The sequence below is a fragment of the Pristis pectinata genome, chromosome 5, assembly GCF_009764475.1.
Source record: "Pristis pectinata isolate sPriPec2 chromosome 5, sPriPec2.1.pri, whole genome shotgun sequence".
Classification (NCBI taxonomy): domain Eukaryota; kingdom Metazoa; phylum Chordata; class Chondrichthyes; order Rhinopristiformes; family Pristidae; genus Pristis; species Pristis pectinata.
Window position 1 is genome coordinate 39,071,402 of NC_067409.1, and position 12,391 is coordinate 39,083,792.

Below are 12,391 nucleotides of genomic sequence, written 5' to 3' on the forward strand. Positions count from 1 at the left end.
CATTTCCCTTGTGTACCATTCTGCAGTCCCAACGTAGGAGTAAAGAAAAATCATGGTACTGACAGGAAGACTTATTATAATGTCCAACATACATGTTGAAGAATTTCAGGTAAGCCTCATCTTCCACAGGATTGAATTGGGTCTTTCTGATGGCTGATTTCCAGCAGCCTCTGAAAAATTCCTGTCACAATGGACACATTTGCAGCTGCATTCCTTAGCTCTCCCCATTATCTGGGACCCAAACTTTGCTTGTCCCTGCTAATGGCAGGGAGCAGCTGAGGTATGCTGTTACAGTCTAATGTCTGAAGAGAAGAGGCCAGGGATAGGTCCTTATGACATCTCATGGAATGAGTGCTGTGTCTGAAATTTAAGACTGCAGTTGCATTCTATTTTTTTTCTGAGACCATTAGCTAGAGAATGTAAAAGGCAGCTGGTCTATTGCCTGCAACTTGTAATACATCAGGAGAGAGTCTGCATGAGCACTACACCCATAAGCCTACACAAAAGAGGGGTGGGGGGGCATAGACAGCAGGGACCCAGCCTCCCTCCCCAATAATCAAAGAAAAATAATGACATGAATATGCATGATGTGTTTGCCCCATAATGTTAAGGAACCAGGTACCATTCCAAAAGCTGGCCAAAATTAAATTTAAACTTCCTTTCAATATATTACAATGAAAGTAGTGAAATGTCCCACAGCATTACGGGATGTGGGAGTTGTCATACAAAACTTTGGTCAGAGGCAAGTTTTAGGAAGTGCCTTAAAGCTGGGGGGAGAAGGATTAAGGTAGAGAAATTTAGAAAGGGCACACGGACCTTTAGGCCCACACAGCTGAAAGCACGGTAATTTTCATACACTGAACACCATTCCCATAGCTATTTGAATGTTTGATATAACATAGCCAACTAGAAATTGCAGATCCCAGTTGGTGTTCCAGGCAGTAACGTGTCACGTGTGATATTGGCTTGTGCACAATAACATTTTTCCTGACGTTGTTGCTCATTTACTGATTGTTTCTTGTGAAAGACTAATAGCTGGTGTTTCAACTGGGATTGGTGAAAAAAAAACAACTATAAGAATGCTGGTTAGTCCTGAAAACAGATTCATTAATGAAGTACCTTTGTTGATACTTTTAAAAAAAACTGGTTATTTCCAGAGAGTATTTCTTAGAGAGTGAATAGGGGGGATATTGAAACATAGTGTCACAAGTGCTGGCTGATGAAATGCATTGAGGAGGGAATTACACCATAACCATAAAGCCCTCAAATGAGACCCTGGAGGTTGTCTTCAATGCATTGCAAGCATATTGCAACCCACCTGGAATTGAAACAGTTAAACCATTACCAGTTCTTTACACACAACCAAAAGCAAGAAGAGTCCTTTGATACTTTTTTTTAACAGAGTAATGATTATTAGCAGATAATTTCAATTTTTCAGATTTAAAGTACTGGCTTGTTAGATTATTTGTGCAGCTAGAGGGAGTGGCTGCTGCATGAGACAGTTAACTCAAGAAAAGTGTGTACAAGCATTCAAAGCTGCATAACGATCCAAAACTAGACTAGAAATGTGGTAAGGCCTGGAAGCAGAAGTACAAGTGGTGAAGCATGAGACAGATGACAGAAAAGTGAAAGTACTGCCAAGATGGTTTCGATGATCCAAGCCTTATGGACAGCAATATGAATAGCTGAAAGGAAAAATACCCTGATTATGGGAAAGGGTGTGCCTGATATGGATTGGAAAATCAGTTAACTCAGTTCTGCAAACAGTGCTCGATGAGGATATTGAATGTCCATAGAATGGATGAGCTGAGCCATGTAGGTACAGAGGCTGGGTCAGATTCAGAGTACCAGTTGAACATAATGTACCTGCCGCCAAATGAAGTTAATTCAGTGAAAAGAACTCCCATTGGATAGACCTCAGCCAAGATGCAAGGAAAGCCAATGATATTCCACACTGCTTCAGATTTGAGTTGAAATTTTCTTCCTAGCAAAGTCCTCCCTAATCAAACAATCAATCTTGAGGTGATCTATTTGAAACCAATGAATCTCGTGCCTTCGGAATGCAGGATTAACTTGAAACTGACTTGGAGGTTCTCTTTAAAGGTGTAAATTGAAGGAATCATGAAAAATGCAATGTGGATTTCATTCCTGTAGGATTGAAAAATGAACTTGTACTTGGAAGTAGGACAGTAAAGAATATGATACCAATAAAGGTGCAGCATAATGGAATCATGATAGGGTCAGGTCAACACCAGATGTGGAAGAGGCAGTGGTGTGATGCACCACTCTCCAGATCATAAAAGGTCATGAGTGATGAGAGTTTCCCCATCAAAAGAGCAGACGGCATCCCAGAATCACCACAGTGGAGGCCTGTTTGACTGAAATGGATGTGGAGATATTAGAGGATGCACCACTAACCCTGCACAGCTTGACACAGACATCCAGAGAATGGCAACCAGTTAGGACCAGATAAGGAAGGACAGTCTATTGACTTAAGCATTTTAAGGATATATTGACAAAATGAAGCACTTGGAAATTGAAGCAGGATGTTTTGGTTTATTTGCTTTTAGTTATTATTAAAGGAAGTATCTAAAATATGTACCACATGTATTATCAGCCCAAGTCAATAATTGTTCCTTTAATCCTATCACCACTTTAAGTTTGTTTCATATAACTAATTGCTTTGGGTGTTACAATTGTATTTGTGGATACAAAATTATGAAAGGAGGCTGTTGGAAAAGAAGCAACTGCATGGATGTCTGTTGGATCTGAGGTGTTTGATGTATGAAGTACCATTATCAATATTTTATATTACTGACTATTTCCAATGTTTTAAAGAGTGAATAAGGGAAATAACTGAGACAAGGCCAGTATTTTTTTTAATGTTTTCAACACAACCCACACCCAACTTTCACATCTGTTTATGTATTCTGTGAGTGAGGGCAGGGAGAGAGACACATTCTATCCATGGTTTGGGAATCCATGACAAACTTTATGGTCTCTTTAACAAAAAGTACTACTGGTCTTCTAAACCTATGGAAGTGTTATGGTCTCCCTCTGCCCTCCACAAAATTTGGCATGATCACTCTTAAATATTGAAAACGAAGTATGCCATCTTGATGTTTAGAGAATTAGAAATTCAAACATATTTATTAGAACCTTTGGTTACATTTGTTTCAAAATGCATACAGTTTTAGCCATTTACAACTTTATTCCTTTGTCCCTTTGATTTGCTAGCAATGTCCATTGTGCTAGCTGATGATTACAGATTACATTTTCTATATGCACATAATGAATAGAGAGCAGATATTTGAACTTGTTATACTGCCACCAGTCAATATCATGCATAGACAAATTTAGATCTGTAACATACATGTATGCACCTTTGTTTAGTTAGATGCTTTCTGGATTTTAAAATGCATTAATATTATTCAGAAAATATAACAAGTTTTGACCGGTATAATTAATCTAATTAAGTTCCATTAATGTGGTGAAATAACCTTTTGTAATTTATTATTTTGATCAATTGAACATTTGATATTATTGAAATTGTGTTGAAAATACCTGATAAATGGATATACTGAATGACATTTGAACTGAATCCTTTCACTTGCACGTAGCAATGTTAGTGAGAGGCACAAAGTTTTTGCTTCTCACCAGGTGGAAGACATTGACCAAATCCATGCTATGTGGTGACATCTCAATACTCTTCCCTCAGGAGGGATAGCTACGAATTACCAGCAGTAGATAAACTCATGGGGCCTCATGCATTTTGAATATGTTACTGTGAGATCTGGGTTAATTTGGACTTATTACACAGTTGCCAGTTCATTATCATAACGTGGATAAATCTGGATCTGTCAATATATATTGTATATTTTTTTTTAAAATGCCCTGTATTATCATACTGGAACAGGCTGCCAACCGAGAAATACTTGTTCAATCATTAACAGACACAATCTATGCAGAACACCAGAAGGGAATTAAAATTGGGAAAGAAAATACCTCAAGGGTGGTAATTTTAATATGAGAATTTAATTTGTTATTTTCCATATTAAGAATTTCGCAGTATTAATCCTTTTATCAGTGCTCAGCAGGTTATTTGCACAAGCATAACTGTAAGGTGATATTCATTTCCAGAACGGGTCTGTGTAGAGCTCCGAACAGTGACTGATGAAAATCCTTTTGAAGACCAGACCAAAGATGAAAATCTACATATTTTTAAATAAAGCCAGTGCTGCATGCCTAGAGAAATGTTTAGATGTCGTGAAGAAACATTCTGCTCCCTGTAGATAATTACAACAAGAAAATGTAACTTGACCATATTTAACTATCCATATGCCAAATCATTTCTGCGTTCATTTATATTAACTATTTCACTGTAAAGGTGTGCAGCATGTGATTTCAACCACTCCCCTCTTAGTTAGTGTCTTAATCCTTTTATATAAAAGCATTTTAGTGGAAGTTATGATAACATAATTCACTGTGGAGCACATGAATAATTAACTATGACATGCTTGGATTAACTGTATACTCAATAACAGTTGGTTATCTTTGAACTGGAATTTAACTGCCCCTTCTCCTGCCAACTCCACTTTTTACCTACCTCAATTGTAATTAAACATGGAAGGCTGATAGGGGCTGACTTTTGTTGCTCCATGTTTTATAAATAAGAATTATGAATAGTAATTATCTTCTGCTCTTTTGGGGAATTTCTTTGCGTCTACCTTGAATCCTGACTGAAGCAGACTGAAGTTAACAAATCATAGTGTGAAAGTTCACAGGCATGGCTATCCTGTTGTTCTACAGTACAGGAGACTGCCTGTCATGATATGTGATATATTTTATTCTAAAATAGTGGAAAAATGGAGAGTGTCAAGTCATATTTTGAACATTGTGAAAATAAGTAAATCTTGCAGAAGGAAGTACCTGCATAGTTTATTACAATACAAAAATAAGGATGGTGTAAATCTGAAAGGTGGCTTTCAAAATAATTGATGAGATAAATATCTTATGGAACATGTAGTAAATATTCCTGGTTCTGGAAGAGCCAGGAGTCATTGTGACATTGCAGATGAGCAACAAAGTGAGGTAAATTGCATTTTCCATGAAATATGATTTTAACTAAAACAAGCAATTATTTTTGACCTGAGGGATCCTCAGCTTGGAGTGGTGAAAACTTCATAGGAGCAACTGAATTGATTAGTGACTGAATCTGCTATGAATTAGGAAAGTAAATCATCTTTAGGTCCAAAAATAGCAAAGATGTTGCAATTTTGACTCTGTATTTCTCTTTACCACCAGTGTCTTCTGTTTTTGTCGTGCCCACTGTGAAACTACAGCCTGAAGTAGATGACAGTTCAAAGGTTTTTGGGAGAAGCAACAGTCATGGTAAAGGCTTTTTGAACCACAAACATTGAGGAGTTCTTAATCCTGGTACCAATACAAAGGTAATGAAATAGAAATACTGATTCTTTAAGAAGTGTACTTCCATACCATCAAAACATTACTTCAGTATGCAGCATTTAAGGATGGCAGTATGTGTGTGCAAATAATTTATTTCTCCTCCTAAGATCAATCTCAATTATGAGAGGATGTTGAAATTAAGTTTCACATGAAGTATATTCATTGACTGTTTTAGTAATGTAAATTACAGATGTCATACTTCAGAATGTCAAAAGTACAAATGAAAGAATAACTCTGATTTTACTTTGATGACTAAGCATTGAGCATTTGCAAGCATTTCTCAGCCAATCACAATTAACTTCTACATAGCATCATGATATGCCTGTTTATAATTAATTAAACTGTTGTGGCCATATCAGGGCAAAAGTATTTTCTCTCCTAGTCTGGTCAATGCCTTCCATTCTGCTTCCTCCATTGTGTTCCTTCTCCCATCCTCTTCCTCTAAACCATCCTTCCTCTCCCCTCTCCATTCTTCCATTCTCTAACTGCCTTTGATCCCACCTGCTTTTTTTGTCTCCTTGCATTTCTTTGCATTTCCTCCTCTAACTCCCCACTCCCCTAATTGTCTCACCCCATATGACCAACCGAGTGCAAATCTGCAGAGATGTATGAAGGATTGCATCTTTGAAATTGTCTATCTCATTAACAACTTTGGAGAGCTTTGTCTTTGAGTATTTAAGACTGAAATTGATGGACTTTTAGACACTAAGGCAATCAATGGGTACATGGATCTAATGGCGAAGTCGACTTGAGGTACAGGCTTAACCATGATATTGAATGGGTGAGCAGGTTCAAGGAGCTGAAGAGCCTACTTTTGTGTTATTGGGTTTCTAGGAGGAGTGCTCACTGTTAAGGCCACCTTCACTGCAACTGAAATATATTGTTGGTTGACATTCCTTGTCATTTTTCTTATTTGGACCATTAAACTGTAGAGAGAGAAGCTGAAAACTTAGAGACTTGGGGTCAGGCTAGAACTTCTGCCTGCTTGTTTTTGTTGAGCTTCCTGCTGCGCCCTAAATACTATGTCCTGTTAGAAATGTGATTTTCATCCACTGCCCTATCCTGCCCACCCTATCCTATCCCAGCCAAAGGAGTTTGCCCTGAATATTACAAACTATTAAAAGCATAATAGAATGTGGCCAAAGTGGAGTCATGCATGCAAAACTGGTTTCCTGAGAGAGATCCTTCACAAAGGAAAATATATGCCCAGATCTCAGAGATTCAAATGAAGAGATAGGTGAAGGAGATAAAATGAGGTGGACTATAGAGGAACTTGAAATATTTTTCATGTATTCATTTTTGGGATCTGGGCATCATGGGCATTATTGCCCATTCCTAATTGCTCAAGAGCTGCCATCTCAATCCCCTACATCCTCACCGTGATGTTGGGAAGGGAGTTTCAGTATGTTCACCCAGCAATAATAAAGAACCACCAATATATTTACATCAGGATTTGGAGGGGAACCTGCAGGTGGTAGTGTTCCAATGCAGCTGCAGCACTTGTCCTCATCCTCAGGTAGCAGAAGGTTTGGGAGGTACTAGGTGAGCAATTGCAACTGCTTTGTCCTCAATGGTGTGGAACTTTGAGAGCTGCCGGTGCTGCGCTCATCAGACACTGTCCTTTTACCTCTTCCCTTCCCACCATCCAAGAACTCAAATGGCATTTTCGGGTAAGGCAGCAATTCGCTTGCACTCCATCCTGTCCGGAATACTGCATTCGGTCTTGACAATGTTGTCTCCTCTGTGCTGGAGACTGGGTGATCGCCTTTATGGAGCACCTGCGCTTAGTCCACAGGATTGGCCCTGCGCTTCCAATTGCTTGCCACTTTAATTCACCATCCCACTCCCACTCTGACCTCTCCATCTCCTGCACTGGCAACAAGGCCACACAAACTTGAGGAGCAACAACTTATCTTTCATCCAGTCACGTTGCAGTTTAGGGCTTGATGTTGAATCCTCCAACTTAAGATATAACTTGCTCATTTGTATCAGGACTGAGCATTTTAGACTGCCATTCCTGCTTTTTTTCCAACTCTATACTCTGGTCTGCTGGCCATGTCCCAGTAGGCCACATGATAGAACATTATCCGGACTTCACAACATTAGCAACAAATTACACAGACAAAGGAGCTTAACTGCCCTTAATTGCCACATTATTCTGTCACCCTGTCAGAGAAATTCCTTTTGTTCCACCCTTTGTCCTCCCTCAACCTCTCTGCTATATAAGCTATCCTGTTTCTCAGTATCTCTTTCTTAGTTCTGTTGAGGCGTCCCAGACCGGAAATGTTAATTGTTTTTATTTCCACTGATACTGCCTGTTTTACTGAGTTTTTCCAGCATTTTCTGTTCTTGTTGTAGGTAGAGACTTAACTCGTTTTGAAACATGGGTCCTCAGGACTACAGGTGGGATGTTGTCAGGTCCCATAGCTTTTGCTGTATTCCGTGCTCTCAGCCATTTCTTGACATCATGTGGAGTGAATCCAGTTGCCTTCTGTGATTGTGGGGATCTCGGTTCAAGTCAATGGATCATGTATTTGGCACTTTGGCTGAACATGGTTGCAAATGCTTGAGCTTGCTTCATTTGGTGTAGATTGTAGCTAATTGTCTCCAAATTAATTAAAATGGAAAGGATTGCTATTCTTGGACACGGTCATTTGAGTTCCAGTTCAAAGTGGAATGAAAATTATGTCTTATTTGACTTTGATCAAACCTACCTACAAGCATATCCCTCCCAGCATGAACACTTGCCAATTCTTTTCTATAGAAATCTGTCTGTTCTTTGCCTTAATCTGTACAGTAATACCAGTGAATCAAATGGTATCTCTGCTAAAAATCACCTGACTCTGACCACAAACTTTTAATTAATTATTGTCATCAAAGTTTTTGGCATTGGATGGTGAGAAATTTGGCTTTATTCCAGATATGTCATCGCTTACATTAAAAAATATAGGGGGAGAAACAGTACTAATTTGATGTAATATTTTAAGGGGAAAGGTCATTTTTTTTTAGTTTCAGTTATTTCACACTGGAAGAGTTATTTGTGACTGAAATGAAGAACTGAGCATCTGCAATATGGGTGCCAGGAATGGAAGCATAAAGAAAAATGAACTTTTTGCAGATTTTAGTTCATCAATAAAAAAGAATCTTGATGCATGTCATAAATATAATCAACGTCACATTTTTGCATTGTTAAAAAGCTGAAGTATAAATGAGATTACTATTTCCGTCAAATATTTATTATATTTGAATGCTGTGGATGTGTGCTTTTATATTGATGAATGTATTAATGGGCAGTTTGTTTTATTACATTTTCATGTTAGACTCCTGATGTTCTTTCCTTTTTACTATGTTACCATTTAATTCACATTTTGGAGTGTTACTCGCACAAAACCAAGAAGTGTGGTTTTCAATCTCCTCAATTATTTTTTATGAATATGACTAGTTGTGCATTCAAAATACATTCTAGCAGGAGATTCCTTGTCAGGACCTGCCAATCTGAGAAGTAGCGATTGTGTAATCTGTGCCTGTCGCCATTCGGCACGTTTCCAAGCCAGTTTTTCTCCAGTTGCAGCAGCCGGAGCAGCAGAGGAGAGGAGCTAATGGTTTGTTTTAAGTTGTGTGATTGGCTAAGTGTGTGGCAACTCAGCCAGTAAAAGGAAGGTAGGGTAAAGCAGAGCGGCCATTTTTGAGCAGCCATTGTGAGAGTGGGCCAGTGTAAGGTTTTTTATAGTAGTTAAATAAAAAGGCATCAAATTATAATTAAGTAAATAAAGCATGGATGCAGGATCAGGTGATGTATTGTAGCTGCATGATGTGGGAGCTGGTGAACCCCATTGTGGTTCCTGGTGACCACATCTGCAGCAAGACCTGGAATCTGAGCTTCAAAAACTGTGACGTGTCAGGGAGGAGGGAGTTACCTAGGCGCTGTGTTTCAGGAGGCAGTCACACCCATTAGATTAACTACTTCAAATTTGGTCTGTGGTCAGAGACGAGAGGATGTGACTGTGAGTGAGGCAGGTAGGGGTGCTGGAGGAGCCTCAGCCCTTGAGCTTGACCGACAGGTCTGAGATCCTTGCTCCCTGTGCAGATGAGAGTGGGGGCTGTAGGAAGGACGAGCAACCGAACCGTGGCACAGTGGTTCAGGGAGCCATTCAAGAGGGGGCAGAGAAGAGAAATGTAGCTGTGATTGGGGATAGTATAGCCAGGGGAATAGATACAATTCTCTGTCACAAGGATCGAGAGACCTGAAGGCTGTGGTGCCTGCCTGGTGCATGGGTTCAGGACATCTGATCTGACCTGCAGAGGAACTTGGAATGGGAAGGGAAAGATCCAGTTGTCGTGGTCCATGTGGATACCAATGACATAGGTAGAACAAGGAAAGAGGTTCTGCTGAGGGAATTTGAACAGCTAGGGACTAAATTAAAAAGCAGGACCAAAAAGGTAATGATCTCTGGATTGCTACCTGAGCCACGTGCAAATTGGCACAGGGTAAATAAGATCAGAGAGTTAAAAGTGTAGCTCAAAGATTGGTGTGGGAGAAGTGAATTTGAATTTGTGGAACATTTAGCACCAGTATTGGGGAAGGAGGGAGCTGTTCTGATGGGACAGGTCTCCATCTGAACCATGCTAGGACCAGGGTCCTGGCGAATTGCATAACTAGGGCTGTAGATAGGGCTTTAAACTAAATAGTGGGGGTGGGTTCAACAGATTGAAAGAGCATGGATAAAGTAAAGGGGAAGGAGAGTGCAGGAGAGGTTACTGAAGTCTCCAGAATAAGATTTTTAAGATTTATTTATTAGTCACATGTACATTGAAACACACAGTAAAATGCATCTTTTTGCATTACTGAGAATGTGCTGGGGGCAGCCTGCAAGTGTCACCACTCTTCCGGCGCCAACATAGCATGCCCACAGCTCCTCATCTATACGTCTTTAGGAATGTGGGAGGAAATTGGAGCACCCGGAGGAAACCCACGCAGACACAGGGAGAACATACAAACTCCTTACAGATAGCAACATTAGAAAGGGAGAAGAATTTACCTTCAGGCAACATGGAGACAAATTTGAGAAGGGTGGTGAATACAGGACTGAAGGTGTTATATCTGAATACGTGCAGTATACAAAATAAGGTTAATGAGCTCATAGTGCAGTTAGAAATTGGCATATATGACGTTGTGGGCATCACAGGGTCATGGTTGAAAGAAGATCACAGCTGGGAGCTAAACATCCAAGGATACACATCCTGTCAAAAAGACAGGTAGGTGGGCAGAGGGGGGTGGGGTGTATCTGTTGGTAAAAAATGAACTCAAATTCTTAGAAAGAAATGACATAGGATAAGAGGATGTAGAATCCTTGTGGGTAGAGTTAAGAAACTGCAAGGGTAAAAAAGACTGATGGGAATTGTATACAGGCCTCCAAATAGCAGCCAAGATGTGGGGTACAAATTACAACAGGAGATAGAAAAGGCATGTAAAAAGGGCAATGTTACAGTGGTCATGGGGGATTTCAATATGCAGGTAGATTGGAAAAATCAGGTTGGTACTGGATTCCAAGAGAAGGAATTTGTAGAATACCTAGGAGAGGGCTTTTCAGAGCAGCTTGTAGTTGAGCCCACTAGGGAAAAGGCAATTCTGTATTTGGTATTGTGCAATGAATCAGATTTGATTAGGGAGCTTAAGTTAAAGGAACACTTAGGAAGCAGTGATCATAATATGATAGAATTCACCCTGCACTTTGAGAGGGAGAAGCTGAAATCTGATGTATCAGTATTACAGTTGAGTAAAGGTAATGACCGAGCATGAGAGAGGAGCTGGCCAAATTTGATTGGAAGGGGACCCTCGCAGGGATGATGGTAGAGCAGCAATGGCAGGAGTTTCTGGGAGTAATTCGAAAGATGCAGGATCAGTTCATCCCAAAGAAGAAACAGCATTCTAAAGGGAGGATGAGGCAACCATGGCTGACAAGGGAAGTCAAAGACAGCATAAAAGCAAAAGAGAGGGCATACAATACTGCAAAAATATGTGGGAAGCTAGAGGATTGGGAAGCTTTTAAAAACAAACAGAATTCAAGAATCACTAGAGTCAGCAATGGTTCCAGAGGACTGGAAAATCACATATGTCACTCCATTCTTTAAGAAGGGAGGGAGGCAAAAGACAGGAAATTATAGGCCAGTTAGCCTGACTTCAGTGGTTGGTAAGATGTTAGAGTCCATTATCAAGGATGAGGATTTGGGGTACTTGGAAGCTCATGATAAAATAGGCCGAAGTCAGCATAGTTTCCTTAAGGGGAGATCTTGCCTGACAAATATGTTGAAATTCTTTGAGGAAGTAACAGGCAGGATAGACAAAGGAGAGTCAGTGGATGTTGTTTACTTGGATTTTCAGAAGGCCTTTGACAAGGTACCACAAATGAGGTTGCTAAAAAAGATAGGAGCCCATGGTATTACAGGAAAGGTACTAGCATGGATAGAAGATTGGCTGACTGATAGAAGGCAAAGAGTGGGAATAAAGAGGCCTTTTCTGGTTGGCTGATGGTGACTAGTGGTGTTCTGTAGGGGTTGGTGTTGGGTCCGCTACTTTTCACATTATATGTTAATGATCTGGACGACAGAATTCGGGGCTTTGTAGCCAAGTTTGGAGATGATACAAAGATAGGTGGAGGGACAGGTAGTGTTGAGGAAGCAGGGAGTCTGCAGAAGGACTTGGACAGGTTAGGAGACTGAGCAAAGGAGTGGCAGATGGAATACAGCGTAGGGAAGTGTAGGGTCGTGCACTTTGGTAGAAGGAATTAAGGTGTAGATTATTTTCTAAACAGGGAGTGAATTCAGAAATTGGAGGTGCAAAGGAACTTGGGAGTCCTAGTCCAGGATTCGCTAAAGGTTAACTTGCAGGTAGTAAGGAAGGCAAATGCAATGTTAGTATTCATTT

General features: G+C 40.0%; 1 protein-coding gene across 8 annotated transcripts in view; it reads left to right on the plus strand.

The window, feature by feature from the left end:
• cdk14 (cyclin-dependent kinase 14) overlaps window positions 1-12,391 on the plus strand; it is a 477,589-nt gene that overhangs the window by 356,328 nt on the left and 108,870 nt on the right. For all 8 annotated transcript variants that reach the window (XM_052016680.1, XM_052016686.1, XM_052016679.1 and 5 more), the window contains one exon: window positions 5,305-5,450. In XM_052016680.1, coding sequence (XP_051872640.1) covers window positions 5,305-5,420 — 116 coding nt within the window. In that variant the 3' untranslated portion in view covers window positions 5,421-5,450. The remainder of the gene's footprint in view (window positions 1-5,304; window positions 5,451-12,391) is intronic.